The following is a 25,643-nucleotide window of genomic DNA, read 5'->3' on the forward strand; positions in this document are numbered from 1 at the left end:
CCCTGATGATGGAGGCAGTTTGACCTCTGAAACGTTGGTTGACATCGACCAGACTACACAGCGCAACAACCCATAAGACAGAAATCTTCATACTCATCGTCCTGATGACGGAGGCAGTATGACCTCTGAAACGTTGGTAAACATCGACCAGACTACACAACGCAACAACCCAGAAGACAGAAATCTTCATACTCATCGTCCTGATGACGGAGGCAGTATGACCTCTGAAACGTTGGTTGACATCGACCAGACTACACAGCGCAACAACCCAGAAGACAGAAATCTTTATACTCATCGTCCTGATGACGGAGGCAGTATGACCTCTGAAACGTTGGTTAACATCGACCAGACTACACAGCGCAACAACCCAGAAGACAGAAATCTTCATACTCATCGTCCTGATGACGGAGGCAGTATGACCTCTGAAACGTTGGTTGACATCGACCAGACTACACAGCGCAACAACCCAGAAGACAGAAATCTTCATACTCATCATCCTGATGACGGAGGCAGTATGACCTCTGAAACGTTGGTAAACATCGACCAGACTACACAGCGCAACAACCCAGAAGACAGAAATCTTCATACTCATCGTCCTGATGACGAAGGCAGTATGACCTCTGAAACGTTGGTTGACATCGACCAGACCACACAGCGCAACAACCCAGAAGACAGAAATCTTCATACTCATCGTCCTGATGACGAAGGCAGTATGACCTCTGAAACGTTGGTTGACATCGACCAGACTACACAGCGCAACAACCCAGAAGACAGAAATCTTCATACTCATCGCCCTGATGAAGGAGGCAGTATGACCTCTGAAACGTTGGTTGACATCGACCAGACTACACAGCGCAACAACCCAGAATACAGAAATCTTCTTACTCATCGCCCTGATGACAGAGGCAGTATGACCTCAAATCTTACAAATTCAAGAATGTTGGTAAAAATGAATTTAATAAGAGTTACCAACTTGGTAGAAGATGAGAATGGTGATCTGCTTGCAGATTCCTACGTACTTAATAGTTCCATTAGAAATAAGGATTTCTTGCCAGAATTTATTATTGTACCTATTATAAGGAAAGCAATAAATCTGGCTGTTTTAATTATTGAGAAATGCCATTGTTATCAATTATGTACAAAATTTTGTTCAGCACTCATCTGTCAAGGTAAGCCGCATATGTAGACAAAATTATTGGGGATCATTTGTTTCTGATGTAATAAATCAACTGCTGACTGCATTTGTCAGATACTAGGAGGAGTCCAATGGGACTGTACATCAGCTATTTATGAACTTAAGAAAACCTTTGATTCAGTTAGCATTCTCATTGAATTTGATTTACCAGTGAAACTATTTACAATAATTAAGTTGTGTTTGAATGAAATCTATAGTTAAGTCCATAATTTTACACATTTATATGATATATTTCCTGTTCAGAATGCTCTGAAACAAGGAGATGCTTCATCATCATTACTTTTAGGCTTTGCTTTAGAATATTCTGTGAGGAAGGTCGATGAAACCAAAGAGGGGTTGGAATTGAATGGGACACTTCAGCTTGAGGTCTGTGTTGATGAAGTTAATGTCCTGGGTGTAAACATAAATATTATAAGGAAAAACATGAAAATTCTATTACATACTAGCAAGGAAACTGGTTTGGAGTTAAACACATAGGAAAGTAAATATATGTGTTCATGTCTCGTTACCAGACTGCAAGATAAAATTTTTGTATAAGGGTAACTGGTAGCTCATATGAAAATGTGGAAATTAAGAGCAGAGTAAACTCTTGAAATTCTGGAAATGAACGAGCGTTTGTCTTTCTATCTGCTGCCTAAGAACATAACTATTAAAATATACCAAACTGCTTTACCGGTTTATCGTACGGGTGTGAAAACCGGTCTCTTGTGTAAAGGGAATGCCACAGATTGAGGGTGTTAGAGAACAAGGTGCTGATGAGAATATTTGGACCACAGAGGATGAAGTAACAGGAGGCTGGAGAAAGTGTATTCTTCGCCAGACATTTTTAGGATGATCAAGTCAAGGAGGATGAAATGGGCGGAGCACATAGCATGTATTGGTGAGACGAGGAATGCGTACAAAGTTTTAGCTGGATAGGCTGGAGGGACATAGGTGGGAGGATAATATTAAAATAGATCTTATGGGAGCAGTGTTGGGGGTATGCATTGGATTTGTATGGCTGAGGATAGGGACATGTGAGTTCTTGTGAACATGGTAATGAACCTTTACATTCCATAAAATTCAGGTAATTTCATGACTATCTGAGTGTACTGTTAGATTCTCAAGCATTGTTTCAAGTTATATATAATATATTTCTGTGGCATGTGATGTTAGAATTATAGGAGTAAAGATGTTAATGTGGTTCTGATCACTCCTCAGTTGTGGAGGCATTTTAGCCTAGGTGGTTCACTTCCATTCAGTCGGCTTTTGTTTTAGGAACACAAACTTTTAAAATGTATTTGCACTTGTGTTCAGTGATGGACTGTGTTTTGTTTCAGCTTTGTACTGGTGGTTCAGTGACAGATCTGGTGCAAGGATTGAAACATCGCAATGACCGTCTCACAGAGGAACAGATTGCATACTTAATGAAAGAAACAGCTGAGGTAATGTACTTAATAGTGTTGAAAAATTGGGTAAATAAAAAATTCGGAGGAGAAAGACGTGTTCTGCCAGAATCCTATCTGTCTTAGAGGTGTAAGAAAATGGCTGTGGAGTTGTCTTAATTTGTACAAATCAGGCTTACGTATGTCTTCTGTATTTAGAATTCTTTTTTAATTCATCCAATAGATCATGGTGCTTGTCTTTGGATTCGATGTTGGCGGGTAGATTGATCCGGAGATGTGGTTGAACCTCCGTATTTCCTATCCTCACTTGAATAGTAGACTCGTGAATGGCAGAGAAAGGTGGGATCAAATGGGGAAGAGAACTGGCTTACGTCAGAATCATGGTTCTTTTACGTGCCGTAAATCTACGACGTGGGACCGCAGGCTTTACTTCCTTTCTGAAGGAAGTTGTGCTACGGATTTTTATCACCCTTAAAAATCCATCGACCTCGGCCGGGTTTGAACCAGCGAACCTTGGGTCCAGTGGCGAGCACGCTAACCACTAGTCCACTTTCTGATTTGTTACTCAATATAATCCTCAAATTCGACGCTATGTATTCTGAGTTACTGAAAGAGCATTGGCATGGCATGCCATGTATTGTGTGTGATGGTTAGTAAAATTTTATGATTAGTGATTCGCACAATGGAATGGACGTTCAAAATTTTAAAAAGAGAAGTTGAATTCAAATGAATGAACTAAAGCACACGTGGAGGTTTGTGACCATACATTTTGAAGATTTTGTCATCATCATCTGTAGAAGATCATTATTATATATATTTATATGTTTGTTATGTTGGCAGGCTCTCATGTATTTGCACAGCAACCATTGCATGCACAGAGATGTGAAGGGGCACAACATTCTGCTGACAGAGGATGCTCATGTGAAGCTTATAGACTTTGGGGTGTCTTCCCACCTTGCTGTAACTCTTGGCCGCAGAAACACGTCGGTCGGAACACCGTACTGGATGGCTCCTGAGGTAATTTCTTCTTCCTGTGACCGTTTATTTACTCTTTATCATCAGTGCCTCAGTGCTTACATGTAGTCCAGCTGGCCGTGCATTCATACTAGCAGACTGCTAAACCCTCTCATCTGGCAGGCAGACCTGTGGCATGGAGTTTAAATCCTCTGTTGCTGTGCACTTAAGGTTAGTTACTATTTAACAGTACTTCTAAATATGACTGTGGCACAGTTACATGGCTTCTTTCTAGGCAGTTTATTAGTTCTTTCATTTGTGAAAAGCTTATCACCATTACTTATACATTACTAATAACATTTCTGTTAAAGGCATGCTTTATATTTAGACTATTATAGACAGGCAACAAAGAAGTGCAGTTGATAATTTAGCTCCTGAGAGATTAATTTCTGTCAGAAAAATTATGGTTCAGAGGATGTGACTACAACTGACGAAGAAGTGATTGGCTTCAGACTGACCACCTTCTTTTCTCTTCAAGGTGATAGCATGTGAACAACAGCTGGATTCATCGTATGATTCAAGATGTGATGTCTGGTCACTTGGTATAACTGCCATTGAGCTAGCAGAAGGGGAGCCACCATTATCAGACCTCCATCCTATGCGAGCGCTCTTTCAGATCCCACGAAATCCCCCACCGCAGTTATCTCACCCAGAAGATTATACCCTGTCACTCCTACCCGACTTCATATCCAGGTGTCTGATCAAGGACCTGGAAGAGCGTCCGTTTATCCGAGAGCTGCTGGAACACCCGTTTATGAGATGTGGTGCTGTCTATGCAGACAAGGTGAGCTACGAAACTGCCCCCTTTTTTATTTATTTTTTATTTTGTTGTTGTAACGTGTCGGTGGTAATTTTGTTCGGTATCATGATACATTTTTTGTTTACGTATCTGTAATTGATCATTCGTTATGTACGTATCGTCAAGAAGTCCGTTTTCATAAATTAACCTTTATCGTCCGTGTGACGCAGCTTATATGCAGTCCAGCTGGTCGTGTAACACTAGCGTACCTCAAAACCATTAACCACAGAGCTAAAGCCCAGCCAGTAACCCAGTGATATTGGAATTTATTTCTTGTGTTCTGTTATGGTAAAGGTTAAAATAGTAGTTAAAGTGGTTACTCCTGTGTGATATTTGGGAGGTCATGTGTTTGATTTCCAAACAAGAGGCTGTCCATCAACTTGATTAATGTTCTTATATTTTCTTCAATCCTGTTATGCATAGCACCTTAAGACAAAGAAAAGCAGTGTTTCTGTGAGATTTAAACCATGCCATCAGGGATATGGGGGTTTGAAAGCCTGGTACTTTAAAGGTTAATGGTGTCCAGTCCCAGACATTCTTGTTGTAAGATGTGGCACAGGCTCAGTGAATGCCTTGAAGAAGCTTCAGAAAGCTGAAGAAGGGGTACAGAATATCTGAAAGAAAGAAATGAAATCCAAGAGGGCACACAAAAGAACAGAAGAAGTTTCAGTTTATCCAGAATATGAATTGCAGTAGTTGAGAGTTAATATGATTAGCTTACATCATGTTAAGTAATGGAAAATTTTGAATTAATTTTTCTCAGAACCACAGTTGTTTCATTTTTTGGTACCATTATCTCATAAAATTGTCACCGCTACTTCACAGCAGTATGATAGTAAATGAGACATGGAGTTAGGACAGCAGTTAGAATGAGGTACTGTCTAGGTATGAATGGACTTTGAAGTAAAAGCAGAAATATTCAACTGAAACACATAAAATTGAATAAAATATGTTATTAAAAATGTTTGTTTTCAAGAGGTCTCAATTTTTATCTGATTGTAGTCATATTAATAAATTACTTGTGATGAAAAACTCTAAAACAACTAATTTAGTGCTTTCTTCATAATGTGTACCTTAATGAATCTAAATATAACATTATCAGTGTAGGTTTATATGCTGTCAGCTGTCTCTCCATGTAGGCATGTTTTCACTTCTTAGGAATTTCTGAACTATGTCCCTTACAGACGTAAGATTGTTTTGTATCTTTATTATTTCTATAATGTCTTTTATTGACAATTAGGCCCACTGTTTCCCCTAGGTCAGTTGTTTCATGGTGCCTCAAAATTTTATCCAGGCAGCCTGTTTACACAGCACAGATATTTAAAATAATCTACAAATGAATATCATCTGACTGTTTATTATGTCATAGCCGATAAACTGGACTTAATTCAGAGCCACTTTTATTTCCCAGCATATTTGGCATTGTAATATGGTTTCAAAAGAGAACAATATGTCTATTTTACTACGCTGATTTCAGGTACGCTCGGAGCTGAAGGCAGAAATAATAAGACAGAGAGCTGAAGGGCTTTCCCATCAACAGCCGGAAGCTACCACTAAGCACGGGAAACTTAAACCCAACCGAAAGTCAAAGCCTCAACCCATGTACCTGGATGATTTGGCAGCTCTGGATATCCTGTCTGAGGTAGGCAGTGGAAATCTTTGTAGTTAATGTTATGATCAAACAGTTATAATAAAATCTTAGGTTTAATAAAGTGATACAACATTAACAATTCCTTAGAAGAAATTATGATGCTGTTGATTTGTGCATAAATATTTTAAATATAAATTATTATTCAAACATATTATTCAGTTTATGATGACTAATTTCATAAATGGAACTACAATGTGCAGATTAATCGCTTTATTCCTTGACTTACCACTGTATAGCACATTTCAGAATTGAATGACTTCATGAGACAGCTAACTTGAGAACGAATAATGGGCCCAGTTGTTTATATTAAGAGGCAGAATGGCCAAGATCCTGGGATATATCTGAAACTAATGACGGAAGATGACACTGTAAACACAAATGTTCTTGGGTGTAGGAATAATAATTTTTCATGTAATGCTGAACAGTACATATAAAATATTCAGGCCTATAATATGTTTTTGGGCAAGAAAGATAGATAAGAAATGTAGGCATTTGTTGAATTTTTCCCGAGTAACATCGTGGGCACTCAGGTAGTTTAAGCATAAGATTTCACCCTGAGTAATATTTGTATTTTTTTGGAATAAGACATTACTTTTTTCAAATTATATATAAATGTTACTGATATCAATATTTTTATTTTCCATAAATTGTAATGAGCCTTTTCACTACTTACTACGTACGTATGATAAAAAAGATCATACAGGATCATCAAAAAAGAATACTGTACATTTAAGATGATATATCTCGTTCTGCTTGAGACATATAATCGTGGTATTTGTTGTGAAATATTCTGAAACTAACCAAACCTTAGTTATTGTACGTCCAACATATTGCACTTCGTGCATATCACTCTGTGATTACATTTATTTGAAACAATGTAATTTAGAACACAGTAATTAATTTTATTTACTCTTGAAGTACACATTCATGACTTAAAAGATGTTAATGTGGGCCTCGTTTGCAGTGTCACACATGAATATATTTGGAGTGACTTTCCATATGTCTGTACTCACTCTTTCCTGTAGATGTTCCAAATCACAGCGTTTTCAGCAATGATTTGTACGCACCTCACATGAAAAACCCACTGCAGTAGGATTTGTTTGTATTCAGAAGTCACACTGTTGGTCGCTTATTCTGTTCTGTTGGTTAGGGAACACATCAGATCAGTCCTTAATGATGGAAGAAGAAACAGTTTCTGAGAAATTGGAGAATTTATTGCACATCACCCACATCTGATTGTATGAAAATATTTCATTCCATGCTGGTTTCATGTACTTCAAAATGTTGAGGACAAATGAAAAGTGCCATGAAAATTATATGTTAAAGGGACATGAAAAAATTTTCCTTTCTTCTGCAGATAAAATTGGACAAATTATTTTTCATGCCAAATTTATAATCCATATATCTCATTGATACTGTAAAAGTTGTGAATCATGTTTCTTTCACTTAAGCGCAAGACCAGAGCCATCGGAACTGTTTTAAATTATTTTGTTCAATGTCTGTTGTATGACATTGAATTACATGCAGGTAAATAATGTCAAAGCAACCAAATCAATACATTAAAGACATAATACCAGATATAACATATTTGTCATATTTTTAACATACTTTTTTCTTCCTACCCTTATTCCTATTTTATTAACTTCTGTTAAAAATATTAGTTTTTGAAACAGCACCAGGTTTTCTTAAAACTAACAAAGAATGTACAGATATGGAGTACAAATTTTGTAAGAATTTTGTGTTTTGCAGGAAAGTATTGTGGAACAGCTGTGTCGTCGATTTGAACAGAATCAAATTTACACCTACATTGGGGATATCTTGCTGTCTGTAAACCCATTCATTGATCTAGGATTTTATACAAACTTGGTGAGTGTCTTAGCTAATTTATATTCCAAGATAAGTGCATTTTGCATATAAAAAGAAAACTTTACGAGATAAATTGCTTTGAAGAAAGGGTGATATGAATCGTTGTTACCCAGGTTGTCTTCTGCGTGTGGAGTTTTCTTGTTTGAGATGAGGTGCACTGTGACTGTGTGTTGAAATCCAGATGCTCAGATCTTGCAAATTGCAGGGTGAAATGAGAATTTTATTTCTAGCTGATGTTGAGGGGATTCATAACAGAAGTGTGTGTGTGCAGAAATGTTTTTAAAAAGTAGTGAACTAGGAAGTTTTACAGTGTTACTTGAAAATATTGCATAGGAGCAGCGCAGGTATCACGGTCAGGCTCGATCAGACAATCCACCTCACATATTTGCTGTTGCTGATGCTGCATATCAAGCTCTGCTGCACCAGAGCCAGAACCAGACAATTGTGATCAGCGGCGAAAGTGGCGCAGGCAAAACCGAGAGCGCAAACCTGTTGCTGAAACAGCTTGTCTTCCTTGGAAAGGTACGACCTCAGACACGAGTGCTGACTGTTTTGTCATGATGAAGTTTGTGACGCGTACAGCTTGCCTAGTATTGTAAGGAAGTGGTCCATACATTTTGATAGAATTAGCAGATAGTGAATACACCTAAAAATTTGGTGTGGAAACCTCATGGAAAATAATTACTTGGAAGTCCAAGAAGGTGATGGATCAAAAGCATTTAGGAAAATTAGAATGATTGTTGTGGGATTGTGTCCAATAACCAGCTTTGGTACTAACAGTGTCAAACCTTAATCATGTGTGTGTTACATGCTTCCAGCATGAGAATTCTCATGATCATTGATTTCTGTCCCAGTATGAGGCAGTAAGAGGACAGACAAAATTTTTTAGGTCATCAATGTTTCTGAAAATATGTATTTTTTCATTGATCTATGCATATTGCCTCAGTATGTGGTGAGAGATAACAATGTTATATATAATACTACTTACACAATTTATCATTTCTCAGAAAGCTTCTACATTACTATGAAGTCAGTAATAGAGCTGAAATTATGATATTTGAAGAGTTTGTATTTGTGAAAATTTAGAATGTGATCTGGATTTTGACTTCATGTAGGCTTGTTGGTGGTTGCCAATGTTACACCCATTTCATGTGTGAAATAATGTTTCTTTCTCTTATTTACAAGAGAATTTTGTTGTTTGTCTGCTGTTGAACAAAGTAAAGATTAAAATATACAAAACTATAATTTATCTTTTGTTTTGTATGAATGTAAAACTTGGTCTCTCACATCAGAGGAGTGTTGAGAAAACTGTTTTAATCTAAAAGGGAGGAAATAACAGGAGATTGGAGGACGTTGCATAATGAGGATCTTCATCAGTTGCGCCCTACACAAAATACTGTTAGAGTAAATAAATTGAGGAAGATGAAATGAGTGACGCATATAGCACAAGTAGGAGAGATGAGACATGCATGGGGTGGATTCATTTAGCTCAGGTTAGGGCCGAGTGGCATTGTCTTCTGAACGCAATAATGGACGTACAAGTTCCATAAACATTTATTCACTGAGTGACTGTCAGCTTCGTGAAACTAGTCTGTTTGCTCCCCAGTACATCAAAATTTTATACAAGTGCAAGGAATCCAAAATGTAAAAGACATTTTCTCTTACACTTTTCTGCACTAGTATGGATAATTTCTAATGTATTTTTGTACAAAATACTTCTTTAGTATTATGAAACATGTGTAGATAGTAAATAAAGTGTTTAGTTTGTTAATGTTCAGTACTCACATCCATTCAGGTATGACTGTGATATTACAACTTAAAAGTGGACTACATTATGGTATTTGATGATACTTGTCATCATTTCAAATTTGGGAAACAGTCTGCTCTCTCAGTGCAATTGATAATGGCAAATTTTATCATAGGCACCCAATAGGAATCTAGAAGAACGCATTTTGCAAGTGAACCCCATTATGGAAGCATTTGGCAATGCCAGGACGGGCATCAATGCCAACTCATCTCGGTTTGGGAAGTTCCTGGACTTGATCATGACTCAAACGGGGAAAGTCACTGGTGCTAGGGTGGCAGTTTACCTCTTGGAGCAGTCACGAGTGTCGCAACAAACACAGTAAGATATAACTGGGTCACTTACTTCATGTTTAACCTGACCTGCTTCCTTTTGTCTTCTCAAACTGCCTGCAAACGCAATTAAAATATTTAAAAAATAAATGCTTCCAGGCTATAATAAAACTTCTGTAAAGATACACTCTATGTCTTCTTCAGTATGTCAATAATGTTTACTTTAATCTGGTCACTATCCACAGGCTTTGTAGGAACTATTATCACCTGACAACTATCAAAGTGGGCTGTATTGATGGGTAACACATTCCAAAGCAGCGTTACATTTCTCCAAATACTCTGTGCCTCAGAGGAGACAGACACATCAATTCTTCGAAGTGAAAAAATTAAAGAAGAAAGGCCATTAATTGAGTGCTTAAAGAATGTTGTGACATGTACATCAGTCATTTTTGTAGAAATGACTTGAAGAAGTGATAGCCCAAAACAATGAAAATGTTTATAAATATAATTTGTGTGGCTGTTTATCCCACCTAACTCTTGTTCCAGCAAGTTGTGCATTTGTTTGAATATTTTTGAATTAAGAAAGAGACAATGATGGCAGGGAAGACAAAATTACTTATTAAAAAGCTTCATGATTTGTTCTTTTCATCTGACAGTGTCAGGATGATTGAATGAATGAACCATCTAATATTCATGTGGAAAACAAAAAATTCATACACAATTTTTGGTTAGAAACTCTCAAGAGGAAATCTAGGCACTGCTGTGCCCTAGAGAAACAGAGTATGAAGGGTTAGTTTTAACTCATCTGGCTTGGCATAGGCTACAGTAGTGGACCTTGTTGTCGCCCTTGGTGGACTAGTGGTTAGCTTGCTCGCCACTGGCCCCAAGGTTCGCGGGTTCAAACCTGGCCGATGTCGATGGACTTTTAAGGGTGATAAAAATCCATAGCACAAATTCCTTTGGAAGGGAAGTAAAGCCAGCGGTCCCATGTTTTAGGTTTACGGCATGTAAAAGAACCTTATGAGCATGAATGAGATGTTTTGTAAGAAAAATTCAGTGGCCATTTCTCACCCAAGTCTCTCCTACTTAACTACTGGATGGCTCTAGCAGACAAATCAGGATTGAGAAGAAATTGTGCAGAGACAGTGGGCTTGTCACTCACTACTCATAAATGCACACTTCAAAGACAAAGAAACCTCACACGTGTGAGGAAGCCAAGGCTCGACTTTGGGCCGTTGCGCCATAGCAGAAGTGGACCTTGTTAAACACTGTATTGAACCTTAAGGTACCACAATGGTGCGGAACTCTTTGAGTACCTCTGCAACTGTCTACTTTACAATGCAGAGCCTGTATTAACTGTCAGTTTGAATACCATGGCCAAGCCACTCTAATATTTATTTATTAAATATTTTCTCCAGTGATATTATTTTATGTAGGATTTGAGGTTTTCACTGCAGTGAGTCTGAAGATGGTTGATGATGTAGGCAGCAAGGACCTCTGAAACGTCGGTAAACTTCTATCAAATTACACGGCCCAGCAATCCAGAAGATGGTCATTTTCAGATTCACTGCCATGAAAACCTCATATCCTACAAAGTGTCTTTATGCTGTTATAAAACTTACTAAATTTCTTACAAGTGGCAAAATGTGTAAAGACTTTAGATTACAAATAACCATATTTTAAATTGGCAGGGGTGAGAAAAATTTCCATGTGTTCTACTACCTGTATGATGGACTTGAATCTGTAAATCGATTAGCTGAGTTTTATCTGGACCCAGTATTGAGACTCCATCACCATTATTTGGGAGAGGATGCCCAGGATGCAGAAACAAAGAAGGTAATACTTAACCAAAAGACAGAACTAGTTACAAAATATATGTGCACATTTTGGATCTTATAAATTAAATAATCTCAGAATAAGTTTATGTAAAACATTTATGAGCCGGGATATCCCAGTCAGTATAGTGACTAGCTATGGGCTGGACGACCGGAGTTCGATCCCCGACGGGGGCAGAGGATTTTTCCTCTAGCCTCTGTGTCCAGACCGGCTCTGGGGCCCACCCAGCCTCCTCTACAATGGGTACCGGGGTCCTTTCCCGGGGGTAAAGCCGGCCGGGGCGTGATGCTGACTACTCACCCCATCTAGTGCCGAGGTCAAGAAAGAGTGGAGCTATACCCCCTCTCACCCCAAGCGCTTGTATGGCACGTAGCGGGACAAACTTTACTTTACTAAAAACATTTATGACACATGCTAATCTCAGTATTAACAAACTTATAAGTGTTATGTATGAGTCAGTTCAAAGCAATTACAAACTGGAACTGACAATGTGGTGGTAGGTCCTGAAAGTTCAGTATCATTCTATCATACACCACCATTGGACATAATCCTGAGCCATCTTCACATGTCTCTGATACTCATAACCCATCTCCCTAAGATCGCACTAATCTTATCCTCCAATCTTTTTCCCAGACCTTCAAGTAGCTATTTTCCATGACGTTTCCCAACCAAAATTCCATGTGCATTCATTGCCTTTCTTATCCTAGCCATTTTCCTAATTATATGGTATCCTAAGTTTCTCACATACTATATCCTTCTTGGGTCCAAATATCTTCCTGAGCACCTTATTTTCAGACACTTGTCACGTGTGGTCTTTCCCTCAAGGTAAGAGACCAATCACATTTTGTATTAGTAAAGTACTTGTACAGTTTCCTTTTTCATTCTTCCCTTATCAAGCAGTCTAGTCTTCTGTTTGCTAAGCTTTAATGTCTGTCGTACTATGCGATTCTCCTGAACATTTAACTTAGAAGTTATTATTCTAAGTAATAAAATTGGTTCTTCAGATAGATCCACTTCAGATAATTAATTAAGAAACCAGGCAGGAGCCATGGAGTGGTGTTAAGGTAACAAATCACTAGAATGGTGCACACCAAACAACAAGTTAGAATGAACAGACAGGCTCTGTATGTGGACTAGTTATGATAAGACCAGGGTGGTTACCTCATGGCAATAGTTTACTTTGTATGCTGCAGATAAATGTGGAGAGGTACCACCAACTGAATGTTGGCTTTCGTCTTCTGGGTTTCCGCAACGATGAGGTGGACACAGTGTATCATATCCTGGCAGCCATCTTGCATCTTGGTGACATTGAGTTTGGTGAAGTGGTAACACAGAACAACACTGACAACAAGAGCTATGTCGTTGACCTTGCTCCTCTCCACAGAGGTGAGTGACCTCGCCTCACTGGTTTAATGTGATGATTAATTTATGTAGAAAGCCCTCTTTTCGATGAATATGTGGATATATTATCTGTTAAACTTCATACTTTTATAATCAGAATATTTTTGCTGTGAAGAAGAGTGCACTGATATTACAGATAGAATAGTCATGCCAGATATGCAGCATGCTGTAACTTTCTTCAGACGGGAAAAGAAAGAAAGAAATATAGTTGCAGAGGATGAATGAGAGGGAAAGTGAAAGAAAAGTGTATGAGAGAGGAAAGAGGGGGGAGAAAAGGATAGTGAATGCGAGAAGAAAGAACTAATTACAAAATGCACAGTTAATGCAACAATTCTGGCTTATTTGCTAGAATTTATGTGAGTGGTGCCAGTGGTATTCAAATTGTTCTGGGGCAGGGTGTCTGGCACCCTCTGCCTTTGAGATTCTGTGAACATGGAGGAATCCCTAGGATTTACCATGTGGTTGTGTCGCCAGCTGCGAATTCTGCAGCCAATCGCTTTAGCCTACGGAAACACGGGCAAGTCTTCTTGCAACATGTCCATTATTGGCTGATTTTAATTGATTTGCAGGTAAATTTTATTAATACTGCCCAGTGTAAATTTATTAATTCTGATTCAACCATTCTTGATTTGTTACATATTGACAGACAGATATTTCAAAGGTAAAGTTTATTTTTTGGAAATTTCAGTTGAGAACATGGTTAAAAAATTAATATTAGAAACAAATGTCTATTTTGTAAGTCTACAAATAGCGCATTTTTTCATACTGCTATCATTTGAACATACAGATATGAACGTATTTCAGCGTGTGATTGTGTTTGGCAGTGTCTCGTCTTCTCGGTGTGGAACCGAGCGATATGTTGGAGGCACTGACATCAAACAGTGTAGTGACACGGGGTGAGACCATTGTGAGGAACAACACAGTTGCGGAGGCTTGTGCAGCTCGTGATGCCATGGCCAAGGGGCTCTATGGTCGACTATTTGACTGGATAGTTAACCAGATTAACTGCCTATTGACATTCAACAGAGGAACGTGGTATGCTGTTTTGTTACTACCTACTGTCTTTCTCCTACGTTTAAAAATCTTGTGCTTTGTTACTCATTTCAAGTCATTTTGTGGTCTCGCTTAAACCCTAGAGGTAAGAATTATCTACTGACATTTCCTTCAGGATGAATCATCTTGCCATTACACTGTTACGTAATGAGAGTGTATTGTAGTGTCCCAATAATTAATACTTTTAAAGCTTGTTTTCCAGAGTGTAGGATGTAAGCTTTCGATGTTTAGATAATGTCTTGTCTGTTACTAGTGAAGAGCCATTGTCAGTGGGCCTATTGGACATCTTTGGATTTGAAAATTTCCCAAGGAATTCGTTTGAACAGCTGTGCATCAACATTGCTAATGAGCAGCTCCAGTATTATTTCAACCAGCACATCTTCACGTGGGAGCAGCAGGTAATGTCCGCAATCTTACGGTCACTTACGTCTGAGAATATCTCTCACGGTGATGGTAGAACTCAAAGATTCAACACCATTCACATCAAAACCCACTATTAGACATGAGGTTTAGCTAGTTCTATCTGTCTCCTATTCTTACAATATATCTTAGATCCATCTTAATGTTATCCTTCCATGCCATTCTTGTTACTGAAAGTGAACATTTTTAAATATTATTTCTTGTCAGAATTCTGTGGCATTCCTTGTCTTCCTCAAATTACCCATATGCCCTTTTTTTTATAATTTCTCACATTTCATTATTCTGATAATGCTGGAAGACCTCTGTGAATTATGAATTACTATGATCATTCAATTTTACTATTACAAGGATTGTTATCCAAATATTTTTGTTTTTCAGTCCACTAAACTGATGTCAAGACTACATTACTATAGATACCTGTATGCTTGTGACATCTGGTACGTGTTTAACAAACCATTTGGAAGAAACAGCAGCATTTTTACGTTGCTGCATTGACTGTGTAGGGTTTTGTTTCAGATATACCTTGGAAATCAGTTTAAAAACATTTTCTAAACTGAACCATTCACTTTTTGATTGGGGACAAGTTTTTACTGTATTACATTGAAGTTTTTCCTTGCACCAGTATTTGTAAAAGTGAAATATATTTCCATAAGAAAGCATGATGCATTGGTAGGACGTGAATAATATTTTCACTATACTGATATACATTATACCAACATTTCTACTGTACTAAAATTAACCCTTCAAGCCAGTGGCCCGAGAGTGTACTTGCAGCTAGAAGCCATTTCTATCAGCAGTATCTCAAGTATATATACTCCCTGCATGCAGGCACCAAGACAGATCATTGTTATGTTATCTGTTGGATTTTTGTCATACTATTTGTATCATTAGACCTTGAAACATTGTACTTCTCATTTCTTAAATCTAGTCATTTATACATGTGACTGTACGAATTATTTGCCCCCCTTTTTTTACGTCAAAACTATGAACCAGTAAGCAAAATGGTGTATATAGAAATGAAAATAGTGTTTGTTATTGAAAAACCATAAGATGGCGAGGAATGTAAAGCAGATATTGCAAGTAATACAGAAAACGAGTTCATGAACAATTTCCTTTTGAAACGACTGTAAGTGTAGAGTGATTAGAAGTGGGAAAACTTGACAATATGTATGTCACCTATTTCTTACTGATAGGCCATTTAAATACTGCCACAGTGTTAACTTATTACATATTTAAAAACCAGCATGAAGTGTTAATTATTGTATTCCATGATGATATTAAACGTGTCTGTCAGGAATATATGGCAGAAGGCATACCTGTGGATCTGGTGGAGTTCTCAGACAATCGTCCGATTCTGGACATGTTGCTGTCTCGTCCTATGGGACTGCTCGCGCTTCTTGATGAGGAGAGCCGCTTTCCATGCTCTGCTGAGCGCTCTCTTATTGGTAAGATCTAGTATGCATGTATAGATTTCAAATTATTGCTCTCATTTGGAAACCAGTCCTTAGGTAGAACTAGAAGAGAAATCAGTGAATTATGGTTGTATAACTGTCATGAAATAGAATGTCATTTGTCAGTTGCTTCCGCTGTGGTCCCTACATCAGGCAATCATTCTATGGATTTCATATTTTCTTGTAAAACAATGACAGAGAAGACAGATGAGTAGTTAGTTTTGTTTGCGACAGTATACCAACCCAAATCTCCTCCAGCCCCAGAAAGCATGTGTGGCAAAGTGTTCTATTTTACATTAGTTTATCATTGACTCCATAAATACATGCACATTTTTAAAATTAAATTGTCTAGTTTTGAAAAATATACTATAATTACTTCTGTTATTATTCAACAACTCTAAATGCTACAATATTAAATTACTTTGAATATTTAGTAATTGTTACTTCTTGTATTTAAATGAATTTCTTACTGATTTCTCTTTGAAGAGAAGTTCCACAAGAATGTGAAGAGCAAGTTTTATGTCCGTCCCAAGTCGGATGCTTTGTGCTTCGCCATTCACCATTATGCTGGTCGGGTGGTGTATCAGGCAGATAGTTTCCTGGACAAGAACCGAAATTTCCTTCCGCCAGAGGTGATTCAGCTGCTCAGACAGTCACATCGGAGCATCGTGCGCTTTCTCTTCCAGTGTCCACTCACCAAAAGAGGCAACCTCTACTCACCTAGCCAAGAATCACCATGTAGTTCGCCTGAAGGCTCTAAGGTACGATGAAGTCCATGGAGCACAGTCCTTTTGAGAAGTTGATAGTCATTTGTCTTTTCACTTTCCCTGCCTTTTTGTAGAGGAACTGAAGTTGGCCTACAGATTCTCTGTTAATTTTGTTGGAAGTGACCCCAAAGTTTTGCACCATTGCCATATTCATAATTTTTGACTGTAGACAATATTTAGTACATAATTTGCAAGAATGTTTATGATCTATCTTCATATAAAATTTCATACACTTAGATTCAGTGATTCATTACTTACTGTTACTTGACTGAAACAAATTAAAATTTTGCATGTCCACTATATTAGTATTATTATTATTATTATTCATTGTACAAAGAAATTTACCTCAACAAAACTTCCATACTTTTAGAACTATATTACTATGTAATTTTATGATCCTATATTTAAGTAGCACTAATGTTGCTCCCTCCTCACAAGTCCATACATCTGACATCATGTTATTACTGATTGTAGATAATTATAAAGTATGAGATTGGGGCATTCCCCAAAGTTGTAACATTCATGACAGATTTAATTATAAAGTTGGGCATCTGAAGACAGCGTGGTGATCTCACATGTCTACATTTTTCTTTAAGAGGGAAAGGAAGTGAGATGTTACATTTCGGAATATAATCTATCAGAAATTTCAGGTTGTCATGTGGTGAATATAAGATGGTTGTCTTGTGGGTTGTTGCACCATATAGTCTGGGTAAACTTCTACCAGACTACACAATGTAACAAGACATTCATCTTCTACCTGTTCATTTACCTGAAACTTTTGAAGAGGCTTTGTTGCCACATTTTTTCATAATTGGAAACTGACCTTGACTTTGTGTTGCTGCAGGAACGTTATAGCAGCCGTGGCCTGGCTTCACAGTCACGAGCCCAACAGACAGTTTCCACGTATTTCCGTTATTCATTAATGGACCTGCTTCAGAAGATGGTCAGTGGGTCCCCTCAGTTTGTGCGCTGCATCAAGCCCAATGACACACGAGTCCCCAAGTTATTTGACTCAAGCAAGGTGGTGAAGCAGTTACGCTGCACAGGAGTTATTGAGACAATACGGATACGCCAGAACGGCTTCTCACATAGGATACCATTTGGAGAGTTCTTGAAGAGGTACAGTTTTTTTCCTCAGTTGGGTATTCAAGAGCAGGAAAGGCTGGCTTCATCATAAATCACTGCTTCTAATGGCAAAGGTTTGACTCTTGATAGGGGCCCCTCTTTCTTTAGCTGGTCTAGACTCATTCTTGGAAATGTAATTCAGAGTTGGGAAAACATTAACAAATCTGAGGTGGCTCCTGAAAATAATTTTCAGTGGGTTCAGAATGTCATTTCTTATGCTGAAGGCTTTGTAACAGCACATTTTAGCATTAATCTGCATTGTGTTTTCTAAACAGGTATTATTTCTTGGCTTTTGGTTGGAATGAGCATGTGGTGCCATCACGGGACAACTGTCAATTCCTTTTGTTAAGACTGAAGATGGATGGCTGGGCTCTTGGGAAGACAAAAGTGTTCCTCAAGTACTACCATGTTGAGTACTTGTCAAAACTGTATGAGGATCAGGTGAGCCACGTGTTCCACGTAATCCTTTACTCTAACATAGTCGTAATGGTGATAAATATGAATTGCTACGCGAGATGTCTTATTTTGTTATATATGTGCTGGCATAATTGCTGCACCTGGTTTGTCTGGAGGATATAAAATGTTATGTTGTGTGCCACACAATTGCCTGTTTTTTACCTGGACATGACTTTTCCTGTGGAGCCTAGTGGGGAATGAATGTTATTGAGGTGATACTGCAGTCGTAATAAGTTCCTGGAGAGAGTCAGAGTTCCTACAAGCAGCTCTGTGAGTAGGTCAAGAGTAGTACCACAACATTCACTTGCCCATCAGCCCAAATAAGATGGCCGTAATACGTATCCTGAACAAGAGAAATATAAGGGCACTTATGCAACCAACTTTTTATCGCAAAGAAATATTGCTGTTCTCATAAGTCAGAGACATTTTACTGACCCAGGGCATTGAAATGGGGCTTGCAGGGCATTTTGGACGGCAGAGGAGCTTTCAGGAAAACATGGGGACTAAGAACAAAGATATCTTTTATTGGGTACAAACTATGGTCAGGGCTCAACAAACTCATTCATCTGATGAAGGTCAACAAGTAACAAATCTTCGATATTCTCACTGAAATTTGTTCCCACTCTTCTTTTTTTGTATTTGTTCTCAAATGAAAAATTTATAACAAGAATGTATGTGAGGCCCTTTGTGAATGTGACACTGATGTGTTTGAACATGGGCGTTTCATTTTGACTATTTCAACGTGTCAAGATTCTGTGTTCAGTTGCTCATTATCCTACAGATGCAAGTAGTAAATGCTGGACGATTCTAGGAAACTTTTTTCAGTTTAAATGATGTTATGTAATACTGTTATCATGCATGTTATATTCATTTTTTTGCTTGTTTTATACTTTTCTTACGTTCCCATCGTGATACTGTACCTGACTATGTCGCTGTTGAATCAGCACATTAATAACAGAATAAATAAATAAATCAACAATAATAATATTATTGACAAAAGGAATGACAATGATAAATTTATTGTGTTATCATAACTGTTATTTTTATTGTTACCATCATCATTCTGGAAGAACTTCAGATTTTGTGTGATATATCCGTTGGATGTCACCTCAGAGTTTCACATTGTCATCATATTTCTAGTTGCTGGCTTACAAATAACATTTCATACATGATTATGGGTATGTTTAGAAACAATTTCCACACCAAATTCCAGTTGCCAAGCTGCAGTATAGTGCGTTATTAATTATCACTGACGGCTGAAGAAAATTCTTCCTTGGCACTTTGTTGTTTTACATTTTACAGAAAAATTGCCTTTGTTGAGTTATAAACAATAAAACATTTTCGTCATACAAATGTAAACTTCCAGACTGGATACTTGATGAAAGAGGAAATTATCTACAGTTTCCACTTAAATATGATGTACATTTGTGTCTCCAGGTTCGTAAGATTGTATTGGTGCAAGCATGTGTACGCCGGTGGTTAGCCCGTTCAAGGTACCAATCAGTAAAATGGCAGATGGCACGCAGTGTGATGACTCTCCAGCGATATACACGGGGTTGGCTTGCTCGTCGTCACTACCAGGAACAACGAAGGTTAGCAGAGAAAAGGCGCCAGGAAGAAGAAGCCAGATCAGAGAAAGGTTTGGCATTATTATGTGTCCATACATAGTCTGTAACAACTATGTCACTGACTTGTTTAAAGAGATCTGTTCCAAGACTAGTTGAGCAATCATGACATTGGCATTATTGATTGTAGGAAATTGAGGAGTACGGACTTGAACCGTTTCTAATGGGTTATCCATGAATATCTCATTAGCTGGTCTTAAGTTATATTGCAAAATATGTACGAGGCTCGTCCACAAAGTAAGTTTCCCTGGGGCCATTTACAGAAACAAAACACAATTTCATGGAAATATTTATTGCAACAGATACAGCAAGTGTCCAGCTATTTTTCAACATATTCGCCACCGGAATTGAGACATTTGTCATACCGTGGGACCAACTTTTGAATACCTGTGTCGTAGAAGTCTGCCGCCTGGGATTGGAACCACTGTGTGACAACCATCTCCGCCTCTCTGTCATTCTCAAAACGCTGACGCTGACCGGACAGGAATTTCTTGAGGTGTAGGAAAAGATGGAAATCACTGGGAGCGAGGTCCGGGCTGTAGGGTGAATGATTAAACACCTCCCAGCTGAACTCCTGCAGGAGACTTGCTGTCCGTCGAGCCGTGTGTGGCCTAGCGTTATCATTGACCGCACTTCACAGTCGGCAGGAGCTGGAATAAGAACCTCCATCTTCAACAGCTGCAACGATGCTACTGTGAGAACGCGGGAAGTGCCGTTAGTGCATGCGCCATGCTACGTCATTGCTCTATCACGTACGCACAGTCGCTTCGCGCAATATAAGGTTTGCTAGCTGTGGGACGAGTGGGAAACTTACTTTGTGGACGCGCCTCGTAGTTCATATGACCATCAGTAGATGGGAACACAATCTCAGCTGAACGATATGAGATAGACAGATAGTAGCAACATATCAGATCTCAGAGACAAGCCTCCACCTGTAGGGTGCTAAACACCAGGGATCAATCTTGCTGGGGATGGGTAAAGCCCCTTAGGTGACAAGCCCGCTGTGGTCTAACCCAAGATGGAGGGAGCCCAGGGGTGTCCATCACCAGCAAGGGCAAAAGCGTGGATTTTGAAACCACAGGTGGCATTCCATGGAAAGGAAGCCTAGTCGGCTGGTAAAACCTTGTGGTAGGTGCTGCGAGGTCAGGCTGTGAACTTGAGAAGGATGAAGCTATTTAAGCATAGCCCATTGGCACGCCCAAGTGGGTAAAGACCTGGTGTAAAAAACGTTCCATTGCGGCATGATTGGTGTGGAAGGTGTGGGAGCAGGGGCATTGCAAGCCCAAGGGTTCCTTCACCCCTTGTGAAAGTTCTGGATGTGGCCTGGCTCCTAGAAGGCAGCCTTTGTAGAGGATAGCCAGAAGACATTCGAGGCAGAGAGAACAGGTCAATAACGTGTTTACAAAAGATCATAAATGACGTCAAGAAACCAACCCTTAGGTTTTTTGTATATACAGGGTGAGTCAGAAGTATGTTTACAAATTTTGTGTGCATGTTCCAGGATCAAAAATAAGAAAAAAATGTTCCTATGAACATGGGGTCGCAAATGTTTCATTTTCGAAATAATAGCCAAAAATTATTTTCAATGTATGCCTTTATTGCTAAGTATAAGGACAGGGATGTTTCTTTATAACAGATGCTCAAATGTTGCATCTCCATTTTCCACACATGCACGACCAAGTGAGAAGTAAATATGAAAAAGAAAGCCGTCAGATGTTCACAGTTTTATGTGCAAAATAAGGCCTCAAAGGAACTAGATGCCAGACATATGATTTTAACATAATTTGGACTCTGAAGTTTTATAGATTTGAAGTAATTAAGATTGACAGAATATTATAAGTGACCGTGATGATTATGCGATGTTGGTTCCTGCAGTTGGAGGAGCAAAGGCCTGGTTGAAGGCAAAACTTTTACGGCAGTTGCCTGCACAGAAGATGGAAGGAGAAGGAAAGGAAAACAATGTTCCCAAGAGTGATCCAGACAAGGAGTCGGCTGCTGTTGTTATTCAGAGTTGTAAGTAACACCAACTAACACAACACGAGGGTAAATGAGTAACCCAGTTTCCAAATCACTCACTCACTATCACGCTATGTGGTGCAGGATATGCTTTGAAAAGTCGATTGTACTCTCGGCTTGTCAAAGAATTGCCCATTTTCTAAGGTTCATCACCGTGTTCACAAAAGTCTGCCACCGGACTCTGTCCTGAGCTAGCCACATCTAGTTCGCTCCAGCAATCCCTATCTCCCTAAGATCCATTCTAATGTCCTCCCATGTATGCCTAGGTCTTCCCAGCATTCTCCTCCCCCTCAGGCCTCCCAACCAATACCTTGTAAACTACCCTCTCCTCCCCCATGCATGCTGCATGTTTCGCCCACCTCATCCTCCTTGATTTAATCACCCTAACAAAATCAGATGAGGATTACAGGCCTTGAAGCCCATTATAAAACTATTACAATTTTTAATTCTAAAGTCTGGAGTTTATTGTGGAAATATATACCAACACATGTGCACACACATACAGTAGTTTTGTATGTGAAAATTTCAGTAACTTCAACAGTACTGAAAGCAACAGAAATTTATAAGGTGGATATTTGTAATACATAGTTGTATTATATGGTATTGTTATTGAGTTTTTATGTATGAAGTAGTGGTAATTAATCATCTAACAACACTTTATGTTTATTGATTAATTGTGCACCTCTAAGCATAAAATACCACATTTGCTCATGCAGTGACATCTTGCCTAAATTTATTGACTACTTTTCCAATAAATTCATGTTTTTGTATCTTACAGATTTTCGTGGTTACACAGTTCGACGCAGATGGGGCCCTGAATTGGAAGCTCGAGTGAGAAGAGTCCTGGAGACTTATCACAATCCTGACATGGCCAAGAGAGCCCTTGAGGTGGGTTTTCAGATTTTGTGAACTTGCTCTGTTATAACATAGGAATGATGAATTTGAACTCTCATACCACAGGGCTGCTGTGCAGAGTTTAACTCTAGTATTAGCCGTGTAACAGTATGATATTGTGATGTTCAGCCAACTGTGTTAATACGATGGATAGAGACTAATGTAGCAACTATCACTGACACATTATTAACGTGTACACTATTATCACTTATCCCATAAGTTGAATATCACAATATGAAATGTCCATCACCCCTTGCACTTATCAAGTGCAGTATGTGTTTACTAGTCGAGTGCAAACTTTATCTGGATTCTTGTGCCATTTAGTCTTGTAGAAATTTATTTACTACTTACTGCTACCATCAACAGGGTTCAATGTCCTGATGGTGGTGGTAGTAAGCGCCTCTGAAATGCCAGTTAATTTTTACAAGACTACATGGCGCAAAAACTCAAAAGACAAGCGTCTTCATGCTTGCCACTGTGATAACTGGAAAAATCATTCAGCAAGTATTCTTCATTTTCGGTATTTTTATGTGCTAAGAGTCAGTACATAGTGCGCATTGAATATGAATAGTAAAGTGTTGAAGCTATTGTACATAAAGTGCATTTAAAAAATACTTAATAATTCTGATTAAATGTGCTATCCAATATTTGTTGCTTACACTCAGTATTCAAAAAAATATTTCCATGGTATCCTAGAGTTCTTCTAAATCTTGACCCACAGATGACATGAGATACTTTTTATGGACAGTAAAATACAGATTTTCTTCTGATTTCACTCCTTTTACCATTTGTGAATGAAACACTTTTTTATGTAACATATTAATAATGGTTATCACATTGTGCACAGCATTTTGAAATGGTCGATATTACAGAACAATTTGTCTGCTTCAAGTCTTGAGTGAAGGCCACAGAAACTTATTAAATGTTTATAATGTATACTTGAATAACACACTCAGTTGCACTGGAAAATTCAGCTGTCTTGTTCAGTTTGAAAGGGACAGAATTTCTGTCTAAGTTGATTTGTTCCCCAGCCATCCATCATAATCATACTTAGGAAACATTATCAACCCTGATGATGAAGATGTCATGTCTTTAAAATGATAGTTAATAACTTAGCTTTCATGCAAACGATTGCCTGAGAGAAGTTCAGCGCATATGCACCTTCAAAGTTTTAAATTCTCAGTTTATTGTGTTTGTAATTATTCATAGTTAGGTGCCTTAGTTGGGTGTCAAGGAAATATATTTTATAAATACATGACTTAGTTAAAACAGAAAGAAAAAGGTCTTCAGATGTTTTTGGCCTCTGTATGTTGCACCATTTATTATGAAAGTGATGCATTTATTTTTCCAGAGCGAGGGTCTTGCACCGGAAGATGCTGTGCTTGTAATTCAACGATACTATAGGAATTGGTGTCGTGGAGGGAAGCTGTCTTCCCAGCAACAGCATTGCAGACCAGCTCCCAGTCACCAACCACAATCCAATAGACAGGCAGAGCTTATATCCTTTTCTCATAATGTGAGTTACATTTTGTTGTGCTGTTGATAGTGTTTGGGAAATGTGCATGGCTGCAGCAATTTGACAGCCACAGTCTTTAAAATAATTAAAATTACTTGTATACTGGCTATGAACTTGGCAACCAGGGTTCAATCCCCAACGGGCAGAGGATTTTGTTTTGTCATCAATATTCAGAATTAGAAGTAAGTAGATGTGACAGCAGTGAATATTTTTTCAATCCAACTATTTTAATAGTTTCATGATACTTGCGCTTTATTCATGAAGTCATTTTCCTGCATTATGTTTTTTGTTCACCATACAAGAAGCTACATAACAAAGCTGACAGTAGTTTATTTCATATAATGATGTTACAGGTACACATGTCAAATCAGGAGGCACATAAGTACTTACGCCACAACAAGCCAGGTATTCGTCACTCAGAAATCGGAATTCCACCAAGGGACTTCGTGAGACCCCAAGGCTTTCAATTGGTATCGTGTCTTATAGGCAGGGATGGAAAACAGCCTGCCTCTAGTTCTAACCAAACAGCATCATATTATGAGTCCCTGCAGCAAGAAATTAGAAGGTGTGTAGAATTATGTATCATTTTATAGGGTTTAGTTGTATGTAGACAGACACTGTGAACCTTAAACCACCAGTGAGATGTAAACATAGTGTCACATATGTAAGAACCTGCAATTTTGTGTGGAAGTATATAAAATTCAGGAGGTGCATGATCTGATTCTCAACCATGGCACAGACTATCCTGAATGCAGATTTTTGTTGTTTCACTCAGTCAATCCAGATAAATCTCTGGGCAAAACCTTAAAATAAACCATGACCACTTCCACCCAAATCCTTTTAAATGTCTTACAAATTTCAGGAGAGTGTTTCTATGAAAAAATCATCCCATAAGTAGATGATTCAATTACAAATGAATGCCTGACTTTTTGTTAAGCCTTAAGAACATTTCTGACACCCAAGGTGCTGTTCTTTGAATGTGTAAAAGTTATAATGTTATGACATTCCCTTTCCACCAATGACAGAAACGTTTCACGGGACACATCTCTTTCAGCTCTTGGAGGTTAAAAATATCAGGCTGAAAGTGTGCAGTAGTT

The 25,643-nt window shown here is 38.4% G+C and overlaps 1 protein-coding gene across 4 annotated transcripts in view; it reads left to right on the plus strand.

Moving 5' to 3' along the window:
- LOC110839553 (myosin-IIIb-like) overlaps positions 1–25,643 on the plus strand; it is a 51,584-nt gene that overhangs the window by 23,468 nt on the left and 2,473 nt on the right. For all 4 annotated transcript variants that reach the window (XM_022083871.2, XM_087340337.1, XM_087340358.1 and 1 more), the window contains 20 exons: positions 2,515–2,619; positions 3,421–3,597; positions 4,073–4,378; positions 5,871–6,035; positions 7,794–7,910; positions 8,244–8,432; positions 9,833–10,035; positions 11,678–11,822; positions 13,016–13,208; positions 14,048–14,258; positions 14,530–14,674; positions 15,991–16,141; positions 16,634–16,908; positions 17,759–18,033; positions 18,315–18,480; positions 19,933–20,134; positions 21,996–22,133; positions 22,915–23,024; positions 24,382–24,546; positions 24,900–25,111. In XM_022083871.2, coding sequence (XP_021939563.2) covers positions 2,515–2,619; positions 3,421–3,597; positions 4,073–4,378; positions 5,871–6,035; positions 7,794–7,910; positions 8,244–8,432; positions 9,833–10,035; positions 11,678–11,822; positions 13,016–13,208; positions 14,048–14,258; positions 14,530–14,674; positions 15,991–16,141; positions 16,634–16,908; positions 17,759–18,033; positions 18,315–18,480; positions 19,933–20,134; positions 21,996–22,133; positions 22,915–23,024; positions 24,382–24,546; positions 24,900–25,111 — 3,650 coding nt within the window. The remainder of the gene's footprint in view (positions 1–2,514; positions 2,620–3,420; positions 3,598–4,072; positions 4,379–5,870; positions 6,036–7,793; positions 7,911–8,243; positions 8,433–9,832; positions 10,036–11,677; positions 11,823–13,015; positions 13,209–14,047; positions 14,259–14,529; positions 14,675–15,990; positions 16,142–16,633; positions 16,909–17,758; positions 18,034–18,314; positions 18,481–19,932; positions 20,135–21,995; positions 22,134–22,914; positions 23,025–24,381; positions 24,547–24,899; positions 25,112–25,643) is intronic.

The sequence above is a fragment of the Zootermopsis nevadensis genome, unplaced genomic scaffold (assembly GCF_977971745.1).
Source record: "Zootermopsis nevadensis isolate Lab colony 2312 unplaced genomic scaffold, Znev_1.0 Znev_ptg000003l, whole genome shotgun sequence".
Lineage (NCBI taxonomy): Eukaryota > Metazoa > Arthropoda > Insecta > Blattodea > Termopsidae > Zootermopsis > Zootermopsis nevadensis.